The sequence below is a fragment of the Bactrocera oleae genome, chromosome X (genome assembly GCF_042242935.1).
Source record: "Bactrocera oleae isolate idBacOlea1 chromosome X, idBacOlea1, whole genome shotgun sequence".
Classification (NCBI taxonomy): domain Eukaryota; kingdom Metazoa; phylum Arthropoda; class Insecta; order Diptera; family Tephritidae; genus Bactrocera; species Bactrocera oleae.
The window spans coordinates 21,470,692-21,495,867 of record NC_091541.1 but is presented as its reverse complement, the minus strand read 5'-3'; the positions used below and the strand labels follow the sequence as shown (position 1 = coordinate 21,495,867).

The 25,176-nt window shown below is 37.8% G+C and overlaps 1 protein-coding gene across 1 annotated transcript; it reads right to left on the bottom strand.

Moving 5' to 3' along the window:
- Nucleotides 1-6,560: 6,560 nt before the first annotated feature.
- Nucleotides 6,561-8,414, bottom strand: LOC138858103 (uncharacterized). The gene is made up of 2 exons (XM_070112568.1): nucleotides 7,364-8,414; nucleotides 6,561-6,760 (listed from the first exon to the last, which is right to left on the bottom strand). The coding sequence occupies exons 1-2, from the start codon at nucleotides 8,412-8,414 to the stop codon at nucleotides 6,561-6,563; spliced, it is 1,251 nt and encodes a 416-aa protein (XP_069968669.1).
- Nucleotides 8,415-25,176: the final 16,762 nt, after the last annotated feature.

Genomic DNA, 25,176 nt, shown 5'->3' with positions numbered 1-25,176 from the left:
ATAGGTGTTATTTTTAACAGATCAAAAGTCTTATAGTTCTGAAAATTAATGGTTCTTGCTGAGTTGAAGTAAGGACATTCATCTAGTAGTTGGATTAGCGATAAGGTCGCGAGTTGGAATTTGGAAAAGGTTGTATTCAGTATCTATTTAATAAATGAGAATGTGCTATTGATGTATAGCCTAGGCGAAGGCGAACAAAAGCAGTAATAACATGTCATGGCAACGACCTGAGGATGGTTAACAGTTTTTTGCCCATCCTAATTGCAGATAGCATAGTGGCTTTGCAAATTTTTCCAAACATTATCTTTGATGATTTTTCGCTGTGAAGCGATTAAACGGATTGTATCCTTTTTTCGATATAGTCGAAAGCAATCAAGGGCTGTTTTGAAGCCAGCTTAGCATTCTGATCGGCCTATTCATTTCTTGTAATGCCAGCGGGTTCCACATAATTTTTATGCTTATGTTACCAATTAGTAAATAAATAATGAAAAGCGTAGTAAAGCCATCGGTTAAAGAGGGCACCTTTTCCGTAAATATAATGTCTTCTATCATTTTGCCTCTATGCTGAGTACATGTAGAGCCCAAAAATTGAAATCGTCAATTATAATTACGAGTGTTTGGATTGATAGAATTATATCGCGAAATTCTTTGATATTGAAGTTTTGATGTGGGAATATATACTGTTTATTACTTAAAATCGGGAAAACCCATCTCTGTAAGTAACTGTACGACACCCATAGATAAATATATCAATGTGATCTATGTAATATTTTACTATTAACAAAAAACAGAACCTTAATCTTCACTACCTTTATTATTATCAAGCACATTGAGTCATACCTTACTTTACAGCTTGTGTTCTTTGCAGATTAACATATCTAATAAGTTCAATCCATGAATATGCCGAGGCCTACATCCCTATATGTGCCAATTTACATAAGCTCGGCTTATGATCAGATTTCACCGCAGCAGAATATAACTATAATCGAAGAAATGTAAGTACATCCTATAATACTAACCGGTACTAACTGTATTTCTGTTGCGAATGACATTGAGTATTAAATTATACTTAGCAGCGAGCTATATAAGCCATATCTATAGTCTGCAAATCAAGGTACTTTATAATCGTTGAACTCCACTTGGTTGTCGAGAATTCAATTAAATCGTTAGTTAGCCAGTTAGGATCAATTCATGTTTATATTATATAAAATTGTAAAAATCTCCGTTAGGTTTAAGGTCAACTTGTGGTTTATGTATACCTTTTTTCTATTGTTTCATAGTTGGTTCAGGTTAAATGTATTTGCATAAGAAATGTAGCTCATTAGGCAAGAAGCACGACTAGCAGTGGACTAATTTTTTGAAGTTTATCTTGTTCTTATTACCTCTAATTTATTTATTTTTATAACTAATGGTATGTTTAATTTTGCGGTACTCTTATATCCTGAAAGCTAACAAACAATTGCTTTTCAAATGAACTATGTTTAATAACTCTATCTAACAACTATTAGGGTATTCACAAGATGTCATATCGTCATATTGTCTTATTTTTTTATGACTGTCATATCAACACTGTTGTTGTTTCCCATGCAAAATTGAAATACGACAAATACGAAATGGCGAGGTATGTTTTTTGAGTGTGCTATCAGCTGTATATCATTATTTTTTTTTTTGTTGTTGACGTTTAAGTATCTAAAATTAATAAATTAACTAATTTCATACCTTTCTTTAATAATATGGAAGGAAACAACGATATTCCAGTAAATTAAGTTAAAGAAAAGTAAAAACCAAAACGCCACCATTTTAACTTAATTTTTCACTACCAGCTGGTGAAGTGTAGAAATATTACACAATATGACATACAACAATTAAGGGGTGCGCACAAGTGTCGTATTTTGTAAGATTATTGAAATACGACATAAGACAAAGCTTGCCTAAATGTAACTGAATGTTGTAATGATGGATTATATCGGGAAATTGATTTGAATATTCCTTTTACTAATTAATAATTAGATATTACTGATCTATTACTTAAAATATTGCTAATAGTCATTTAGCATCGCTTACATAAATATTTTGCACAACATCTTGCATGTATAAATTGAACATTTTTTGAACAATGAGAGGCTGAATAAAACTAATTTTCATGTGTTTACTTATTACTCTACCCTTGTTGAACAAAAGTGATATTTTATATAACCGTTATTTAGTGACCAAAAAAAACTTTTTTTTGGCTTTTTTGAGAATTCGTTATATACTTTTCGCTGAACGGGTGGTCACTAGTAATTCTTGTCTAGCCACAATATATTTCATTTCGTTTGTTACTATCTTACTGAGGATATCCAATAAGCGTGAAAATAAGGAACAGCTGAAAACATAATTATCTTGCACCCTCACAATGAAGGAAAAACGAGAAAAAATATTGTTATGGTATGTTTAACCGATGTTGACAAACGATAGAAAATGTAATTAAGCCCACGGCACTGGCAGTGGTCGGCCAAAGTTTTTGACAGAGAAGGAGAACGCAAAATAACTATTACAAGAAAACCGCAAAAACCCCCATCAGCACCAAAAATTAACAAATATGAAAACTCAAGACAACACTATAAATCAAGGTGTCTATTGAGATTGATGCTAAGGTGTACCAATATGCACAGTCGCGTACTACTCAAGAAACCACTTATTTCAACTGTAAATAAAATATATATAGTTTAAAAAAGCAGGGAAGGCCTAAGTTCGGGTGTAACGGAAATTTTATACTTTTGCAACTTGCAAGGTGAATACTTAGACACTCTCACTAAGTATTGTAAACAAAAACGCCCCTTTAATTTGTATACATAAGCTTAATAAATTTTTATTTGTTAACGCTTAGGTTTAAATTAATTATAAAATATTTATAATGCTTTTGCAAACGCTGTACGCGTAGAAATACGGATCGAAAACACGGAACGTTGAAAACTGAAGCCGTTGAATCCGATTAGGCGCAAAGATGAGCCAAACTGAGATCGATGTGGTGCTCAGGCGCGTTGACGAAAGGAATTAGATGTAGCGCGCAGGATTGTGGTTGGCGGAAAAACGAATAAAGACAGCAAGCAGAAACCGTGTTGACTGACGTGTATATTCGAATGATGTGTGTGCGATGATCCCGTCCTTTTTGTTAAGTTGCTGTGTGGTGTGTCATCATGTGTAGTGTTCTCAAAAGTTGAGTGTGGTGTGGTGCGTCTGTGAGTGTTTTCAGGTGTGGTGCGTTACATTAGGGTGCGCCAATTTTTTGCGGAGTGTGGTGTGTTTATTTACTGAGGCTTAGCTCATTTAAACATCCTGGGCCCCCTGGAAAATATTTTGCCTAGTATTACCCATATTGGCTGTAAATGTTGGAAGTATTTCGGCATGCTGCTGGTAGAGTAGCCGAGGGCGCAGAATATTAAGTGTAAGATTTTGGTTTAAATCAATTTTAAAGTACCACTAGCTGATACCCGCGACTTCGTCTGCGTTGTTGCAAATCCTTGAATAATCTCTCCAAAATTCGTGACATTCATATTTAGTACGTGTCAATTTCAATACAAATGATGCATAATCGTTCGTAAAACTATTACCTATAGCTGAAACCCGCGACTTTGTCCGAGTTAGAACTATCCAATTTTTATGAATAAATTATGATTTAATAGTTTAAATGAACAATTAACGATATGTACTACCTTGTAATAATAAAGAAAAATTCTATGTGTATTCATCAATGGTACGCATTTTGTTTTTTATTATGAATAAATTAAACAATTAAGTATAAGTTAAAACGTGTTTTTTAGAGATACGTATTGTTTTTAAAAAAGTTAAAAAAATGGTTTTTTTATAGCTCATATAATTTTTTTAATTACACAACAAATAATCTATACAATTTACAAAATAAAATATAAATTTTTTCACTTTCAATTAAATCTATATGCTATTTAAATAAAAACATAAAAACAATAAAAATAAAAACAAATAGATAGGATATATATATTTATAAACTTATAAAAACTTCAAAAATGATTATAATAAACTTATTATAATGCCTCCTTATAAACAATATTAGGTGTACAGTTATCATTTGTTAACATAACAATATTTGAGGCTTCACTTACACGTGAACATGCAACATATAATTGTCCATGACTAAAGCATCCTTGACTCAAATCAATACCAGTTTTCTTTAAAGTTTGACCTTGCGATTTATTAATTGTCATTGCAAAGCTAACATTAATTGGAAATTGTAATCTTTTGAATTGAAATGGATAATTTGATGGAATGATAGGTATTCTAGGTATAAATACTGTTTCGCCTTTACCATAACCAGTCATAACTACTGCTTCGATGATATTTTTTTGTAGAGAAATTACTCGTAATCTCGTTCCATTGCAGAGTTTTGGTGGATTTAAATTTCGCAGTAGCATAATAGGAATACCAATTTTCAAATCTATTTGATGTTGTGGAAGACCAGGTGCGTTTATGCTATTTAAAAATTCTACCGAGTAATGCACGGCTTGTTCTGATTGACATATTGTGTTTATAGATAAATATGTTGTTGAATTGCCAGGAATCTTTTCCATTATAAGCGTATTAAGTAACGATACTCGATCATTTCTTGGTGCTAATATAGATCTCTCGCACAACCACGAATCTTCTTTGGAGATTAGATTGTGAATATCGTCATAAATATCTGATATTAAAGTTTGAGTATCGGCAACGACATGACAGAGAGCAGATGGGATTTCAATGGCGTGGTTAGAATTTATTTCTGGATATTTTCCTTCGCCAATATCTAGGAGAATTTTACAAAATTCTGCGCCACTGGATTGTGCTCTCATATTTTCTTTTAGATGAAGCTTCTCGATATTATTCCATAGTACTGAACGTTTCAAACATGCATTAACCTCATCTGCTCGTGTGCCTTTAGCTATAACAGGTAATGTTTGTCTAAAATCTCCTGCAAATAAAAATACTACTCCACCAAATAATTTATTATTATTTCTTAAGTCTTTCATTGTTCTATTCACTGCTTCAATAGATACTTTGTTGGCCATAGTGCATTCATCCCACACAACAAAAACACAATCTTGTAAAACTTTGGCTTTATAACTATTTTTTGATATACCACAGACTGGATTTTGGATAACTTCTATAGGAATCTTGAACATAGAATGGGCTGTTTTCCCTCCGGGAAGAAGAGTTGCAGCTATTCCTGATGATGCTACCGCTATAGCAATTTTCTTCTCTGAGCGTATTTTTGCTAATATAAGGTTAATCAAAAATGTTTTACCAGTACCACCTGGAGCATCTAAAAAATATACACCTCCATCATTTGTATTTACTTTTTCGATAATAAGTTGATAGATTTGATTTTGTTCATTATTTAATTTTGGTTCATTATTATTTATCGTATGTTGAAGTTCAATTGGATTGAAATTAGTTTGCTCAATATATTCTCTATTTAATGTATTAATAGATTCGTCAACTAAATATGGAGATGGTAAACCATAATGATCAATGGTGTTTCCACCTATTGACAGTACTACGTTTTGTAATGCAAGAAGTGCACGATTAGTTATATCATCAATATAAGAATTTATATCAGCATCTGGGTATTGACGTTCAAGATTTCTTCTAAAATCATCTATAAAGTGACTTTTGAACTTATTCCATAATTCTAGTGGATAAGAAGTATTGCAAAAAACCAATATGATAGCGAATAATTCGCGCAGCTTAGACGCACTGCTGCTTATCGTGGCATCTGCTAATGTATCGTGCCAGTGATTATCATTTTCTAATAAACCAAGAGCTAAACATGCTGCTTGATATGTTGGATATACGATACCGTTTACTCTTCTTAATTTTTCAAATGAAGTTGGACCTCTGACAATATACAATAACATTCGTAGATAATAGCATTCTTGATTGTTTGGGTGTACTGTATAAACTCTTCCAAGAGTATGCTTATGAAAAATACCAGGATAATTATTGACAGGAGTACCACGGCGTCGCCGTTGAAACGTTCCATTGTTCTTGTTAAATGTATAGTAAGCTGGTAGCTCTTCATAAAGTAAGGTAGTTGCGAATTCGTCGCTCTGACATAACTTGAAAAATGCCATCAATGTTGTATTTTTTGGATTGTCCATTGCTTCTTGGATATTACTTGGATCAAAGTAAACTCTTTGACCATTTTCCAAATGTACATCTAAGTGTGTAACTGGTGGAAAGCGTTCATGAATAGAAAACGATAGCATACGCCATACTGCTTCAGAAGTACTAATGTATCTTCCATTTTGATATGAAGTTATTTCATCTTTATCATTTTGTACACTGAATATAGCTAAGTCTGAACCTTTATTGACGTATTTGCATATATACTTTATAGACTTGACACTATTGCAAAGTTCGACATTGATATGTGCCTTAAATACTCGTAATAATACTGGTGAAAAAGGAACAATCCACCGATTGTCGATATTAAAAGTCTTCGTCCGTGACTGAATTGATGCTTGTCTGCCGTCATTTTTAGGTGATCGACGTCTATAAAATGGGTATCAATCTTCACCTGTGACAGTTTCTGTTGTAAACGTCTTTGGAAACTTCTTACTACAGATACCATTTTTCATACATGGATACTGTGGATTATGAGCACCACATGGACCATGCACCATATGCGTTTTTACAATTTCAAATAATTCGGGATCATCTTCTTTATCTGGCAATTCTACAGAAATAACATCATCAATTTGTTCTGCTGTAATTTTTATTTCTAACCATATTAAAATATGAGCATGTGGTAATCCACGTTTTTGCCATTCAACACTGTACATATAACAGCGGACAGAACCAAAAATTTTTCCTTTAACTAAAAGATCTATCATTCGTTTCAATTTTTGTTTAAAAACTCTCGACACTATGTCATGACGATCGGAAGCTAATTGTCCCGTGAATAATTCACGGGTGATTTCATCCCATTTAGGATTTGTTGTAAAAGTTATAAATAGATCAGGCCTTCCATACTTTCTAACATAACAGAATGCATCTTATGTACGTTCATGCATATACCGAGGACCTCCCGTGAAAGATGAGGGCAAAATAACCAACCGTCCTAAGTTATCCGCATCTTCATTTTGATTCAAAGCATCTCGTAGGTGAATATAATTTTCGACTCTGAGTTTTTTCTGATTACATCGAAAATACAATAGTCTTTCTGTTTCAATTTTTGCATATACATCTACTATGTATTGATTAAATAATTGTTTGTACTGATGTAAATGATTGTATTCGTTTTTACGAATCATTAATCGGTAGCAATAATATTGTAGTGCGGAAACTTTTTTATTGAAAACTGTTCTACCTGTATTGGGATTAACTTGATTAATTGTGATATGGTATCCGTCCTCACCACGAACAAACATGAGCGGATATTGTAATGCATCATATGATCTATGTGTTTCTGCAATTCTTTGCAAACTGTCATTTTTTCTATGAAGTATAATATCTCGTTTATCACATTGTTGATCTACCAAGAGTATAGACACTTCGTTTGTTGCTGGTTCATTATGGCGACCTCTATGCTCTGTTGATGGACGATGATCCGCATTTATAACAATTTTGTAATTACATTCATTTGAGTCAGTTGGTAATAACTGAAGCGCCGTTTTAAAATCACGGACGTAAGGATTCGTTTCATCAAGCATTGACTGTAAGCACTCTAGCAACGAAGCATTCAGAACTGGAAAATGATGTAATCTCGTATCCCTTTGCTGCTTATAATCACTCAGAAAATATATTTGTAAGAATGATTCTCGCTGATTATTCTTTGGGAGAAGGGAACCGATTAAGTGATACACTTGTCCTTGCACTTTAAACGTTGGCATAAAATTCCCTTCATTTACTTCTTTTGCACCAAATGATGTCATTTGGAAGGCAGAATTATAACGTCGAATGTTGTTAAGAAAATGCTGCGAATATATGTGATCACGGCACAATAATGATTGAAGTGGTTCAGGTGGCTGCTCAATTGGATCTAGACGTACTTTTCCTCCAGAACAACAAATACCAGTTGATTCTTCTTTCCATTTCAAAGCTTTACAATACTTGCACACGTCAGTCATTGAACCAATTTCTGCTTCAGTGGAATAACTTACATTGGGATCATATTCAAATCCGCTATTATATTTACCTTGCCATAGACTATTACGTCCAGTAGTTTTTCTTATTTGATCATTTCTAAGGCGTCGTGATCTAGATTGATCTGACTCTTGATTTCGTGTATTTGCATGTCGTATACGATCGTCTTGTAGTCGATCTTCTCTTGATTCATCCGACTCTTGATTTCGTGTATTTGCATGTCGTATACGATCGTCGTGTAATCGCTGTTTTTTAAATTCATGTGATTCTTGCATTCGAGTTATTGCATGTCGTTTGCGATCTTCTTCTAATCGTTGACATCTGACCGCTTCAGACTCAGTAGCTCGAATGGATTGTATTTTTCTTGCTTTATTAGTGTTCTTCGAAAGATTCACAAATTTATGTGCGTTATTTTTTAATTTTATTGATTCAAATTTGAATAAGTATCTATAGGAAGCCGCTTAGGCGGATAGTTTTCTGTGAACAGACAGACAAAGAATTTTATAGGTATAGATTATAACAATATAATTTCTTAGAAAGAATTGAATATCGACTCTATTGAATGAATTTGGTTTTTTTTTTACGGAAAATGTTTTCGGTGACTACAAAAGCGTTACTTACATTTGAACTTAACCTGAGGAAAATACTATTTGTCCATATCAATATATTTCGTTATTAAACAATAATTATATGTTTTAGTTCACGTCTCATCGTTTGGTAACTCAACTAAAAAAGCAAACTGCGTTGAAAAAACTTAAATCCGTTGAATAGATCCCGTTATCAAATGTTCTCTTGATTCATCTGACTCTTGATTTCGTGTATTTGCATGTCGTATACGATCATCTTGTAGTCGATGTTCTCTTGATTCATCTGACTCTTGATTTCGTGTATTTGCATGTCGTATACGATCATCTTGTAGTCGATGTTCTCTTGATTCATCTGACTCTTGATTTCGTGTATTTGCATGTCGTATACGATCATCTTGTAATCGCTGTAACTCAACTAAAAAAGCAAACTGCGTTTATTTACATAAAATATATCCTATGTTACTCCCAAAAACTTCCAAAAAAATTTCATTAAAATCGGTTCAGCCGTTTCGGAGATTACGCGGAACAGACAGACAGACAGACAAAGAATTTTATAGGTATAGATAGGTATTAATGCTTAATGTAAGCAAATTTATTTTGCGTGTTTATTGATTCACTATTTTGACGACTTGTTATTATACAATGGTAATAGTACATGAGTTTTTGTGTTTATAATTTTTATTGGTGGTTATTTACCATTTATTTATTATGACTAAGTAAGGATAGCGACTCAACACCTGGCTCAGATATGGCCAGAATGGGTGCTCCTTCGAAAACATTTGAAGAGGGATCTTGCGAGAGTAAGATTTATGATTTTTACCCACTTTTTTGAAGTGTGATTTGCAACTTTTAAAAGTGTTTGCCATAAACTACGCATGTGATGAGCGCTTAGATAGATGGGATAAGTGCGACCTTTGTTCTTTGTAAGATGAGGCACTGTATCGCATTGGGAGTATGGTAATCCCTAAACTTTAGTGTTGAATTGTATTTGAGAATGTGGGTAATTATTCTGAGTGCCCGGGGGAACAGTCAATCGCTCAAGGATGTGAGTATCATCCAATTATGTGTATTGTGTCGCTCATGGACGAGTGTACGTGCAATTGGATACATGTTTTCTAAGCATAGAGTGTTTTTTCCAATCAGGCTAGAATAATTTCCTAATCGGAGTATCGAGATAATTTATATTTTGCCATGTTGAAATGCGTGTGGTAGTATACACAGTACTTATTTGGCATTACCACATAGCTCAATTTGAATTGGTGCGCAGTATGGATTTTCTGAGGCGTCGCAGAAGCAATCTGGTTTGCGTTGGTAATTTGGGAATAGTTCGCTCAACATGGTATTTGTAGCTGCAAAATTGCGGTAAAATTGTGTGTAAAGGGGGATCAGTTTTCTAAGCGAATATGTTTCGCTAGTTCGTCCCAGTTGGTTCCGTCTAGCCATAATTTTTTAATCAGTACTTTTATCATTATTGGCGAAAGTCATCCTGCGGAGTCGAAATTTTGCCACAATTGTATTTTTGTTGTACTGTCCTTTTTAAATTTAAGGAAATTGGTGTACAAAAAATTATCTTTTGGAATAGGTATATTATATTTGGGTGATATGTTTGGATTACATATATTGGTGTTTCGAACATTGGCAAAGGAAACACTGACTTTGTTTTTTGTACCATTATGTAGAGTGTTGGAAAATTGTGGCTTTATTGGTAGTTGTATGACGTACCGGCCATTATTTGATCGAGTAGTTGTGGCTTTGTAGAAGTCTTCACAATACTGATCTTCTGGAGTCGTTATGAGGGGGCGTTTTTCTAACTCCCGAAATTTCCTTAATTGTGAATTAAGCGATTCTTTGGAATGTTCGTCAACTTGAGTTGTTGATGTGGAAACTGGTTCTGTAACTAGTCCACTTAGAATCCAACCAAATATAGTGTTTTGGGCTAGAAGGGTGGTTGAAATTTTTTCAACACCTTCAAGTATTATTTGCGGTGTAAGGTCGCTGCCTATTAGAATATCTATTTGAGCGGGGGCGTTGCAGTTGGCATCTGCTAGCTTTAGGTGTGAAACCTTTTGCCAATGCTTGCTATTTATGTGATAGCTTGGAAGCATGTTAGTAACTTGCGGTAGAACTATAGCTTCTGCTACAATTCGCTTATCCGCTTGGGGGGAAATTAGGGTAATGGGGCAGATTTTATTTGAGTTTTGGACTACTCTTCCGCCTATTCCCGTAATTTTACAATTTGATTGTTTTGTTGGCAGTTGTAGCCTATTTTGTGCCCTAGACGCTATGAAAGATCGTTGTGATCCTTGGTCTATTAGGGCTTTAAGTTTGTAGAGTTCTCCTCGATGTTCGATGGAGATGACTGCTGTGGGTAGTAATACCCTATTTTGTATTTCGCTGTTTAGCGTTTGAGTGTTTTGTGCCTTTGAGCAAGGTGTATTTTGGCAATGTTCGGGATTTTGGTTTTTAAGAGTTGTTGTTACAACTAAACCTGTGGTTCTTTTTGTATAAGCGCTTTTTTGGGGTGATATGGGAAATTGGCTGTAATGAAGCATTGTGTGATGTCCTTTTCGACAGTAGATGCAATTGAATTTGCTTTTACAATTTTTATGAGTATGAGTATATGACAAGCAATTTGTACATAATCTTTTTGATCTGATCTTATAAAATTTCGTGAATTTTTAATTTTTTAAATATCTCGCAAGATTGTAGTTTATGCCCTCTCGTGCATAGTTCGCATGACGTATGATTGTTCAGTTCAGATGTTAACGATTGCGTTTTATACAAGCTTCTGTTTAATTTGTTTTTGCTACTAGCTTGGGGTCTATTGAAGCTTCTTTTTAGGTCGTGTTGTACAATTTTTGTTTTAATTAGCTTTTTGTCTACCCTTTCAGCGATTTCGTACTGGGTAGTAAGAAAGTCTTTCATTTGTTGCCACGTGGGGCATTTCTTTCGTGATGAGAGCGATTGCTCCCATAAAAGTAATGATTTTTTTGGTAATGCGGCGGTGCATATGTTTACCAGTTTAGGGTCCCAGCTGTCTGTGGGAATATTTTGTGTCGATAGAACCGACAAACAATTAGAAACAGTGGATTGTAGTCTAACAAATTCTTCACTTGTTTCTTTTTGAATTTTAGACAAGTTTATTAGTGTCGTTACTTGTTTATCGACCAATATTCTTTCGTTTTCGAATCTTGATTTAAGAGCTTCCCGAGCCAAAATGAAATTGTCGTCATTTAGTGCGAACTGTTTGACTATGACGCCTGCTTGACCTTTTGTTTTGTATCGGAGGTGATACAATTTCTGCGCTTTTGATAATTTTGGATGGTTGATGTATACGGCAGTGAACATGTCCCGGAGGGACGGCCATTCTTCATAACCTCCATAAAATATTTCTGTGTCACATGCGGGCACCTCGAGATGGATGCCTGAACTTGCCTCTTGACTTAGAATTTGTGGCGGCTCTACTCTCGGATGTGGAGTAGGTGCAGTCGCTTTTATTAGCTTTAATTGATCAGAAATCATAGCTTTTGTTTCTTCGTACTGGTCTAAGCAGTTTTCGTATAGTGCATAAGCCGATGCTTTAAAATCGTGTGGTAGATCTGAATTGTCATAATCTACTATGACGTCATGAGCCGTTTGGAGACGAGTCCAAAAATTGTCAATATTTTGTTTTTTTTTTATTTCCAATAACGATTCAGAGATGTCTTGAATCGGTGAGGATGAAAATCGAGTGCAGTATCGTGTTAATCTGTCACTCTCAGAAATGAATTTGGTGGCACAAATATTTTTGCCTTTTATTTGCTTTGTGGTAACCTGTCTTGCGCGTGTAGCTTCTGCAGGTGTAATTTGATTTTTATCGCCATTAACCATTTTTGTTATGTTATTTATTACTATATGTGTCAAAGTTAATTAAAATTTTCTCAGTGTAAACTGATTTAAACGCAGCAATAAATGATGATTAATACCGATTACTCTTTTACGTATTGTAACGAAGCTTTTCTTCTGCCCCTGCTTCTTCTGATTTGCTGAGGTATACTCGCCGTGTCCAGGGTTCGTTACAATAAATTTGTAAACTATGGGGCTCTTTACAAATCGCTCTTTATTTAGAATTGCACACTACCACACGTACTTTATTGTATATTATTACTACACTCTCTGGAACTGCGTTTTAGGAGCGCCGCCCGTTGCTGGCGTTCCGACAGTTTTACCTTCACGATCTCTGGAACTGCGTTGTAGGAGCGCCGCCCGTTGCTGGCGTTCCGACAGTTTCCACTTCCACAATCTCTGGAACTGCGTTTTAGGAGCGCCGCCCGTTGCTGGCGTTCCGACAGTTTCCACTTCCACACTCTCTGGGACTGCGTTTTAGGAGCGCCGCCCGTTGCTGGCGTTCCGACAGTTTCCCTTCACGATCTCTGGAACTGCGTTATAGGAGCGCCGCCCGTTGCTGGCGTTCCGACAGGGTAGTGGTTCTCGAAACTCGTTAGCGCGTCACTATCACGCGGAATTACGGAGGGCAGTGACAGCGGCCGCGATGCCAAACGTGGAGCAGGTCAGAGGATCGACTCACTACCCACTTCACGCGTGACTTCGGGCCTTCCCACGTTAAGGAGTGAAATGCCTGCCAGAGGATCGACTCACTGCGAGACATTCACTTCTTACCGCACGAAACGTCACTTACCTTTCCGCGCTCCCGTTGGATAATTGGTATACTATCGCGTATACTACCCTGCCAGCGTGCGTCCCGGGGTGACTTACCTTCCGTGTTTCAGCTCCGTTGTGCTCGCCTTCGCAGCCCTATCCTTCAAGCCCGCCAATCGTTGTGCTCGTCTTCACGGTCCTGAGTCGATCATCCGGCCAACGTTGTGCTCGCCTTCGCAGTCCGATCCTGAATGACTGCTGATCGGCCTGCTTGCTTTCCCCCAAGCCGTGTGTTGCTTGCTCGCCCGTTCGCAACATGATGCTTAGGATGGCGTGTGTTGCTAGAAGTGGCGTGATTTTCCCGTTGCAGACCAATACTCGCTGTGTCGCTTGCGTGGCGTGATTTAACTGTTGTGTGGCAACATGTTGCCTTAGGATGGCGTGTGTTGCTAGAAGTGGCGTGATGTAACTGTTGTGTCGCAACATGTTGCTTTAGGATGGCGTGTGTTGCTAAAAGTGGCGTGATTTTCCCGTTGCAGCCCAATACTCGTTGCGTTGATTTTATTTAACAGGGTGCGTCTTCATGTGTTGTGTGGGCTAAATTCCCTCTGGACATTTAGTTCTCACAGTATACTTGTATACGAGTTTTTTTTGGACTAGATAAATATTTAAATGCGAAATAAATTTTTTAATTTGTATTTTATTTTAAATATTTTGTTGTGAGTGTAATTTAAATTTTCTTAATTTAGTTATTAAGAATCGCACTTTTAATTTAACAATACTTTTATGTCCTTATGTTGGTGTATTTAGGTACACCCTAATATACGGACTTGTTAGTATATATTTATGTGCTCGTGAAAATGTGAGCTCGTTAAAGAGATCAATACACTTTGTACATAAGTATGCACGGATTGTTTGTGCGTATGTGTATATATTTTCTAATGCAATTGAGAGCTCGTTGAAAAGATCAATGTGCTTTTAGTTTTTTATGTACGCAATCCTGCTTGTTTGTTACAAGGGGTATTGCGGGGTGTATGCCAATGTGGACTTTGAAAATATGTACAACTATAATTGTATATGTTTTAATATTTGTATATTTAAATATTATTTTTATTTGTGTGCAATTGAGAGCTCGTTAGAGAGATCTATGCGTTTTTGTGTGGTTCGCAATCCTGCTTGCTTGTGTTTTAACAAGAACAAGAGGTTTTGCTTGATGAGATGTACATATGCGTATGTACTTTAGTTCTTCTTAAAAGAATATTTTATGTATTTATATACCTATATATATATAATATATATTATATATTTTTTTTTTTTTTAAGAGTTTGTTTTTTTTTTTTTGTTTACGTTTTAATAAAAAATAAAATTAAGGAAATTTTATTTCACTTTGTTTATTCATTCACAATTTGAAAATCACTTTTTAGTGAATGTTTAAAATTTGTATAGTTTAATATTACCCAGCGTAGGGTAGACAGGCAGATTCTATGTCGTATGATTATATTCGAAATTTATGATAATGGTTTCTTTTTTGGAAATTGATATTAAATAACTTTATAAAGTCCCAAAGAAGGGTATAAAGTTACAAATATATTAATTTCCGTTTGTGTATATAAATGTGTATGTATGTAGGTTCGCACAACGAAGAGAGCGCGAAAGCAAAGTAAATAATGTGCAGGTATTTTACCGTATGCACATTGTAAATATATTTTTGTATGTATATATGTTTATTAAAAATATATATTTAACGATATATAGAGATGTAATATATAAACGTTATTTCGATATGCATGTATGTATGTTTGTTTTTTTTTTTTTATTTGTTTCTCTGTCTTGTTTTAGGTTTGCTATTTTGCCTTTGCTTACTTATTATATGCAATCCTGCTTATTGCTTTATTAAACACAAGGGGTATTGCTGGAGAAATTTGCAAGTATATACTTGAATTGGTTTTTGCTTTTTGTTTCTTGATGATGTATTTGAATACACGAAGCTAAGCATAAATAGGCATTGAATTATTTTTTTTGTTAATAATATATACATATATTATATATATTTTACCGAACTGTTGTAGTTTGGTGAACGTATTTGTTATTACAGGTTCTATATATTATATTATATATAAAACTGTAATTTTTACATACATATATGCATGATAAAATAAAGGAATAGGAAACGATACGACTCATTATGGGGTCCGCCAAGGGGTTTTGGGGCCAATATTGTATACCATATGTGTGTATAGTATACTTGTGTGTTGCTTTTTCCGCTTGTGGCTCTCTCTCAGTTTCTGCTTCGCTGTGTTGATTAGGCTGGTGTGGTTGTTGTTGTGTCCTTTTGAGGTGATTATGTTTTTTTTGTTAGTTTTGACTCGCGCCCGTTTTTTTTAATTATGTATGTATTTTTGTTGTGGTTATGTTGCTATTCGCGCCCGTGTGAAATTTTGTGTTATTTCGCGCCCGTTGTTTTTTTTTTTTGATAATTGTTGTTTTTTACCTCTTGTACATATGTTTGTGTCACTCCACACTTTCTTCTTCCTTTTTTTAAATTAACTTTTTAACAATTTGTTTTTGTATATGTAAGTATGTCGGTTCACTCCACAGCACTTTTTTGTCACTTGTTATATATATATATGTGTATATCTATATATATTTTTTTTTGTTCGTTTGCATGTTTTTTTTTCTTTCGATTTTATAGGTTTTTTTTTTTTTGTTACTCCATAGTGCCGCTCACTATGGCTCGAAGGACCATGAATATTTAGACACTCTCACTAAGTATTGTAAATAAAAACGCCCCTTTAATTTGTATACATAAGCTTAATAAATTTTTATTTGTTAACGCTTAGGTTTAAATTAATTATAAAATATTTATAATGCTTTTGCAAACGCTGTACGCGTAGAAATACGGATCGAAAACACGGAACGTTGAAAACTGAAGCCGTTGAATCCGATTAGGCGCAAAGATGAGCCAAACTGAGATCGATGTGGTGCTCAGGCGCGTTGACGAAAGGAATTAGATGTAGCGCGCAGGATTGTGGTTGGCGGAAAAACGAATAAAGACAGCAAGCAGAAACCGTGTTGACTGACGTGTATATTCGAATGATGTGTGTGCGATGATCCCGTCTTTTTTGTTAAGTTGCTGTGTGGTGTGTCATCATGTGTAGTGTTCTCAAAAGTTGAGTGTGGTGTGGTGCGTCTGTGAGTGTTTTCAGGTGTGGTGCGTTACATTAGGGTGGCCAATTTTTTGCGGAGTGTGGTGTGTTTATTTACTGAGGCTTAGCTCATTTCAACACAAGGGTCAAAGCCGGCGAAATATTTATAGGTGTTGGCCAAGCTATAAATTAAACATAAGGAAGGGCTAAGTTCAGGTGTAACTGAATATTTCATACTTTTGCAACTTGCCAGGATCTAAGCTGAAATACATACGTTCAAGTGTAGGCAAAACTTTACTTAAAAATGTTCTCTGAGTTTCATTAAGGTACTTTACATACCATCACAAATATATGCGGGATAAAGTCAACCGGGTGTTTTAAAATCCTGACCTCACCGATTGAGAACCACTGAATTCTATGGTCATATGTTCTAATATATTTTTTGCTATTTCTTGTTTTCTATTTAGTTGCCTAATATTGAAGGGCAAGCAGTAGAAGTCATTTAATTCAATGCAGTTAATAATTTTATTTGCATTTACATACTTTGCTTGCTTGCGCTTGCTTTGTACACTTATGCTACCGCTATGTTTTCGTCCACGCAATTATATGAATATTTGTTATTAGCTAGTCCAATTTAACATGTACTAAGCTTAATATGTAAGCAGCCTTTTGCAATGTTGCGTTTCCATTTTTTACATACATATCTCGTTTTTTTAATAACTACATTATATACATAGGAGCAATAGCGTAAAATATGTACTTGGGATATTCTCCTTTTATGAACTGTTAAAGGTATGTAACTTACATACTTATGTATATATGCCCTAATACAAAAAGAAACTATGTATTTAGCGATATTGAAATATTGCTTAGAATATTATTTAAGGAGAAGAATTTTGCAAATAAAGTTAGTCTAATAGCTGACCACACACAGCCCTTTGTATTTTTATCGTTGCGGCAACTTCGCTTAAATTTTTCGCTTTTTCAATATTTGCGCGGTTACAAAACAAGCTTTGTAGCCCTACAAATATACCATTATTGGAGAAAAATTTTCTTTCATATTCATTAAAATAACTTACGTATTGACCGATATATGCGGTATAAAGTCAACGGGAAATTCGAAAATCTTTATAGTAGGAATATATGAGGGTTAAGAGAATTTTTGACATACAGGCATTATCTCCGAATTTCTATAATATACACAGACCTTATACATAATTTACATATATCTCACATATTAACCGATATTTTCGATAAAATATTATAGGAATGTGTAAATAATATTACCTATTGAATTTCGTTGAAATCGGCAGAGCAGGTCCAGAGATAAGGGTTTCCACCTAAATGTGGGCCACTTTCATCGTCCAAATTTGACTCCGGCTCCTATAAAATTCTTTTGTACTTTCTCGTTTGTAAAATTTTACGTCACTGGCGCATTTAGTTATATAATATATTTATTGCACTTTATGTAGTTTTTACCAAAACCGTTATGTGGAGAGTGGGCGGGGTTATAATTTTACCCATTTTTACAGGATGGTCAGGGATGCCAAAAAGATTTGCCCTGAGCGATTTTGGTTATAAAAGCTGGAAAGGTTTAGGAGATATGTACCATATATTAAACTTATAAGAGGGCAGGCCACTCCCACTTAAAAAAAATTTGAACCATAAGAGACAATAAAACCAAGAGGACCATGCAGTGAATGGAGCTTTAAATTTGGCCTTCTTAAGAAAATTAAGTTTTAATATTAAATCGTGGTCAATTGAGTTAAATTATAATGAATATTAAACACAAAGGTATAACATAGACTATATAACTAAGTGATTTTTATGAAATAATATGTTAACATATTGTTCTAAAATTTTTGTTTTACTAGTAACTTTTCAAGAGATTTGAAACATATTTTTTTTTTGTTATTTTTTTTAAATATTATATTAGTTAATGCTTACTAAGTCTATATAGCTCATTCATCGTTTGTGGCCTTGCCGAGTCAAAGTGGCTTAAGTAAAAGTAATGGGTACGCATATTCGAACAAAGAGGGAATCCCACAACGCCACAATGGGGACATGGATGAATAAACCTTCGGTTCGTACGCCCATCCAATAATGTGGAATTGGGAGGACACCCGCACCAACCCGTGCTGATGGCTTAATGGTGAGTGGGCAAATCTCGGCTCTGCGGACGAGTGACCAACCCTTTCCGGCTGACTCGTGGGAACAGAATGAACACAACAATTAAAGAAACAAAGGAAAAAACAACTACTAACACCTTGGCGATCAGCGCTTTGATGGAGACAACGACTTTCACAACAGACTACAGGACGTCAGGACCCTTAACGAAGTCTGACGAAGATACCCTCCTCACCTGGAGCCAGGAGGCGAATAAGAGTGGTCCCAACTATAGTACGCCGATGGGGACAGCAGTTAACACAGCGAGTACCAAACAAAGTACCCCAAACATAAATATGGAACCCTCCACCTTAAAGCAGTCAAAACAACCAACCAAAGTTCATTGGCTGCTAAAGGAGTAAATCAGCATAAGAAAAGAAAGAAGCCCCTTACTCAAGCAAGGAAAAGCCAAATACCAGGCTGCCGCACCTCAGTGGATGAAGAAGAAATAATCTGAACCTCCTGTTGAAACCAGCGGGCAAAGTGCTTTCCAAAAAAGAAACCGCTCACAAAATGAAGCGACGGGAACTCCGCCCAAAAAACAAAGACAGGAAACAGAGCTGAACAGTGCAGCAGCGGCAAGACACTTCAGCGACGTGGCCCGAGACAGCCTGCAGTTGATGAGAAATCCTCCTCGCCTGGCACCATATAGAAGAGATGGGTGATGATCGACGTCAGATTGTCGAGCCTTGTCTTAGGCTTGTACTCGACAATCCGGCGGGTACCCATCCAAAGTTTGACTCCGCAGAAGCCTTTGGGGGTTACAGGGTCATCAAGTGGCCGGACCAGGCCTCTATGGATTTTCTGACCGGTAGTGTCGCTAAAATTGGCGACGCATTCGTAGGGCTTAAATTGAAGCTTATAGCCGCCAAGCACATCCCCAGTAGACCACGTGAGCGCATTTGGCTGCCCCCTCTGGAAGAGCTAGGCGAGAATCTCAATGCATCAAGCTGCTAAATAAGTCGATACCCAGTGTAGAGGAGTGGCAGCTGATAAAGGAGGAGAAACCAAACAAAGCCAGTAAACCTTTACTTGTGGCCAGATGCGAGGAGTCGATAGGGGCTCTATCGAAAGCTGATAATAAAATCAGCTTCGGTATCCGTCAGCTTCGGTAAGACCAGGATGAAAAACAAAAAACGGCTGACAAAGACGACACAGAAGAGGTCGACAACGCTAGCCGGCTTCTACGGAATAAGGAAATAAGAGAGCAGCAAGAAGTAAATTATTTCTGGTTTCATCATACTTGGCCCACGACGAAGACGCGCCACCAGCAGCACTCTCAAGGCTAACAGGAGAGAACAGTATAGAAGAAATCTAGTACTTCTCTCCAATATCATACTCTCAGAAAAACAGTATGGGAAAAATTTACCAAAATAGCAACAAAAAGCTTAGAAAACAGTAACTATAAGAATACTATCAACAATTTTCAAAAATTAGATGAAGAGGGGGAAAGGTAGAAAAAATCTTAATCATCTCTTTCAACCAATCGACACCGTTAACGGTTCTCAGAAAGAGGAACTCGCCTCCATTGTTGAATGTTGACCTGAAGAGCCTGAGAACAAAAGTAAGGAAAGCCTTCATTGATAGTTATAGGAATAAAATCTGGCAACCCTTCAAAGATATAATAAAGCAAGACTGCAGTCAGTCAGGAAAGCAAAAGCAGATTCCTGTCAATCCCTCTGCACATCTATAGAAAGCTGCAAAGAATCCGAAAGACTAAGTAAGATATTGTCTAAAGAACATATCAATATATTATATTTAAAGACGACGGGTGGTGCTTGGACATCCTTGGAAGGAGAATCACTAGAAGAACTTATAAATACGCACTTCCCTAGTTATCAGCAAACCGTAGCGGAGGTACAACCGCGGCTTCGTACAAATACAACAGACCGAACAGGCCTCATAGCAAGTAAGAAGAAGATTATATACGCTATAAATAGCCGGGATGAAATTATTATTATTATTATAATAATGATGCAAAAGCTCAAGGATAGAGAGGCTAATGGATATACACTTAAGAGCAATCCTAGGGGATACTTTATCGAATGCACAACATGCTTACATATAGGGTCGATCAACCGAAACTGCCTTACACAAAGTGATTAACGTAATCGAAATCACTTCATCACAAACAATATACAATGGTTGCCTTGATATAGAATGAAAGCTCTTTTTTTCAACATTGAGAACATTCACATGCTACATAAGTAGAGGCACTCCACAGGGAAGTGTTCTTTATCCACTATTGTGGGTGGTTGCGCCAAATGGAATACTACTTCAACTTAATGGAGGAGGAGTGAAAGCAGTGGCATATGCAGACGACATAGTATTGATGGTATCAGGGATGTTTCCTTCCACAATCAGTGAGATTATGGAAAGAGCTCTACGAATGTTACTCTTATGGGCCACAAACAATGGACTAGGTGTAAACCCTAGTAAAACGGAACTGATGCTTTTCACGAGTAAAACAAAAATACCTCAATTTTATCTTCCATCACTCAGTGGTACAATAATTTCTCTGTCCACCACGGCAAAATACCCTGGGGTTGAAATCGAATAAATAAAGCACATATAGCCTACTGCACTTGCAAGCATGGTTTCGTTGTTTAGATTCCGACGCGAATAGACATGCGTGCGCATCGTTGTGATTTCATAGTGAGTTTTTCGGTATTCCCTTTTGTGCGGTATTTGTTTACGCGAGTGAATTGGCACCGTTATTGCCTGGCGCGTGTTTGTAGCGGTGGTGCGTTTTGTTGGTACTATCGGTGTGTTTTTTTTTTTGCAGTGCACCCTTTTGGGAGTTTTGTGCATATTTTTGGAAGTGTTTGGCGCGTGGGTAGCGGTAAGTCCACATAGTATAAATTTAATGTACTATACCTTTAGGTACTTATGCTCTTGTTGGTGGACTCATCGCACGGTCCCAGTATATTACTGTGTTGTTGGCATTTTTGCTGGCTGGACTCTCTATTTGGCGTGTTGGAGTTTGGAGGGCATCTGGGCATCAGCTGGCTAGTGTCAGCAAGCTCTGAGCAGCATTTCTCAAGAGCTACCGGCGCTTATCCAGTGAATCGTGTGCAGATAAATGGTCGTAGTAATGCGCGTTTACCCCATGGATCGATTTGGCTCAGCGCCACATCGGGCATTTATCCGTCAGGCGGTCAATTGAGTGACATCTTTCCAGACCTTTGACTGAAGTTGTGGACTGTACCTTAGCGAGAACGCTTTAATCGTGTGCTTGGGTCGTCACTGTTAAATAGCGGGTCTGCGCTTGAGACACTTTCTCCAGCGCGTTCAGTTGCATGTACCTGGCGAGCAGCTGTTTCGGGGTTTGTTTAAACAAGTGCCACCTGCCTCAGTGGTAAGCTTAGCGGATCAGCCTACCAAAGGGCGTCAGAAAGCAAAAATGGCTCCACCACAGAGGAGGAGGATTAAGTCCCTCGCTTTAAGTGAGTAGCCCGAGCCATCGACGGTAATGGCGGGAGACGAGGCAGCGGAGCCAGCACGGAAAGGTCCCCACCACTGCCTTACTCCAGGAGCCCTACGCCACCAATGTGGTGGTTCGGGATATTCCTGGGAGTTTCAAGGCCTTCACGGACCTTGGGGCTAATGCTGCGATTATCGTGAGTTATCCTAACTACGATTGCATAGTTGTGGATTTTTCACAAGTGGGTGTATTTGTCGCAGTAGAGGGGGAGTTCGGTAGGCTGATTGTAGATAGTTTGTACTGAAAATTTAGCAAGCCCCTTGAGCCCTACCTGGGCTACATGCATAAGCTCAACGCACTCGACGGTCCAATTCTAACTGGCTGTTCTAGCTTAGAAACAAATTTTGTTGTGCAACTAGGGAGTACAGGGTAATGTTTGTTAAAAATAAAGAAGAGGAGTGGAAGAATATTTTAGGGGAAAGTAGGACCGACCCGTGTTGGGTGAGGTCTATAAGATCTGTCGGGGTCATAAGAGGGAGGATATCACTTATCTTCTCTTCGCGTTGGTGACACTATGTTATCAACGGGGAGAGAGTGTGCAGGGGCTTTGTTAAGAGCGTGTTTTCCTAGGGCGGAGGTTCAGGTACCCCAAGCAGAAGAGGTACCTGTCCCTCTATTAGATGATGGAAAGTTGGGGTACGCCTTTGGCCTGGTCAGGTATAAACGATCTCCAGGTTTTGGTGCGTGTGGTATAGTTATTTTCGACGCGAGTAAAAAATTGCTAAGGTTGTTCCTATTCTGAAGTCCCCTGATAAAATCAGGAGCGATCCTCGTTCTTATCGAGGCATCAATCTCCTTCCAGTACTTGGAATAGTGCTGAAAAGAGTTATGGTGGAACGGCTTCAGAAGCTAACGCGGAGTATGTGGACGGATTGGCAGTATGGGCTCAAGAAAGGACGCTGCGTAGAGGATGCTTGATTCTACGTTCAGGGTGCTGTTAGGAAGAATGTCAAAAAGTATGTCCTTGACATGGCTTTAGTGTGTAATTGCTACGGGATGATCGGATATCCGATGATGACGTAGAGAGGGAAGGATATCTAAGGAGCAAGGGGCTTCTAGATGAAAGGGTCAGGAGTAGGTGGCGAAACCGTTGGGACAATATTCTTAACGGTTGGGTTAGAATAGAATAGAATAGAATGAATATAAGGTTTGCACTGCGACCCAGGGTCTTATGTGCCCTCTCCTCTATCACATTCTTTCCCAAAGTCCCAGCACCTTGAAAAACTCCAACAACTTGCTGGGTGCTATTGAGGCAATGTGATCCCTGTTCAACCCATGGGAATGGAAAGCTTGGTATGCGGTCCCGCAATGCCAGCTCCAATTCCTTCTGGTGTTTTCGAGCCGTCAGTGTACCACTGAATAGTGCTGCCTCTCAGCAGTAGGTCGAGTGTGGAATCGCTCCATTCCGCATTACTGCCGAGAGTAACCTGAAACTTTTTCGTAAAGTTTACTCTCTTCGTCACCCCGTCTCTTGGAAGAAGGGCTAGTGGCGTGTTGTCCTCTAGGGCCCTCATTTGTTGAGACGAGATTAACTTCTCTTTCCCGTACCCCTCTTCTGTCATCAGCTGCATGGTATGCTTCGCAGTCTGGTTGATAACTAAATGGAGCGGTGGGAGCTCTAGCATGACTTCGAGTGCTGCGGTGGGGCACGTGCGCATTGCCCCAGTGACGCAGACGCAGGCAAGTCTTTGCAGCTTCGATAGTTGAAGACCTATCGTAGTCTGTGCTGCTTTCGATGCCTAGACCACCGCTCCATAAGTAACAATAGGCCTCACGATCATGGTGTACAGCCACCTGATGATACTAGGCTTACAGCCCCAGGATCTGCCGGCCAGGCGTCTGCACACCATGAGTGCCTTTGTGGCTTTAGATATCGTTAACTTCACATGCCTATTCTATTTTGCTTCCCTGGACACTTCTAACTCTCTGCCCCCAAGGGATAGTATTCTAAAGCCTGGAAGAGAACTTCTTTTTGTGAAATGGATGACGGTTGTTTTCTGCGGGTTAATGCTCAATCCTACCGTATCGCACAATCCCTTTGCTAGGCTTAGGCCCCTTTGGACTATGTCGCAGTGAGTGTTCTCAAATTTCCCTCTTGCCATTATAACAATGTCGTCGGCGTACCCCTGGCACCGAATTCCATTGTTCGTCAGCAACTCAAGGAGTTCATCTACTACGAGGTTCCATAGAAGGGGTGACAATACCCCACCCTGAGGGCAGCCTCTCGTAGTACCAAGACGTATCGTGCTCTCACCGTAGTTTCTGCAATCCTAGTATGCAGTACGGCCTTAATCCATCTGCATAAAGGAGCTTCCACGTTCCTTTTCTCCAGTGCTCTGATCACGCTTGCGTGGGACCCATTATCAAAAGCACCTTCAATGTCTAGGAAAGCACATATCGCAACCTCATTGTTCTCCAGCGAGTTCTGGATTTCAGCAGTTAGTTGGTACAGAGCAGTATTAGTAGACCTACCTGCTCTGTACGCGTGCTGATTTGCATGCAGAGGTGCTGTTTTTGGTGCATTCGATCTTATATGGTTGTCTATAATCTTTTCCATACCTTTTAGCATGAAGGAGGTGAGACTAATAGGCCTGAAGGACTTTGCTAGTGAATAGTCCTTCCTTCCTACCTTGGGTATGAAGATTACCTTTGCTACTCTCCATGGTGATGGGATGTACGCCAACGCAAGGCTATCTCTCATCAGCCCTACAAGGTGCGGCAATAGAGCTTGCCCACCTTGCTGTAGAAGTGCCTGGAAGATGCCGTCAGCCCCTGGTGACTTATATTTCGAGAAGGAAGCCAGTGCCCACTTGATTGAGTCTGCATTGAATAACTTCTTTGCAGCTGTCCAATCTGAGCGATCTGGCTTATGTGCGACCACTGGTGGAATTCGGTCGTCCCGAATAGTCTCCGGGAAGTGCTCAAGCAAGAGTGCCATTGCCCTTTCATTTGCGTTGGTCGTATAGGTCCCACCAGATCTTTTTATGGCGAACGCTGTGTCAGTCTTACCTCTGGC

What these genes read in the sequence shown, in the direction of transcription:
- LOC138858103 (XM_070112568.1), bottom strand. Translation starts at nt 8,414, where the DNA reads ATGCAAGAATCACATGAATTTAAAAAACAGCGATTACACGACGATCGT. An exon ending in TCAAGTTAATCCCAATACAG is followed by an intron (nt 6,761 to 7,363) that starts GTAGAACAGTTT and finishes TAAAAATTACAG; the next exon opens with CAGAACAAATTGATGATGTT.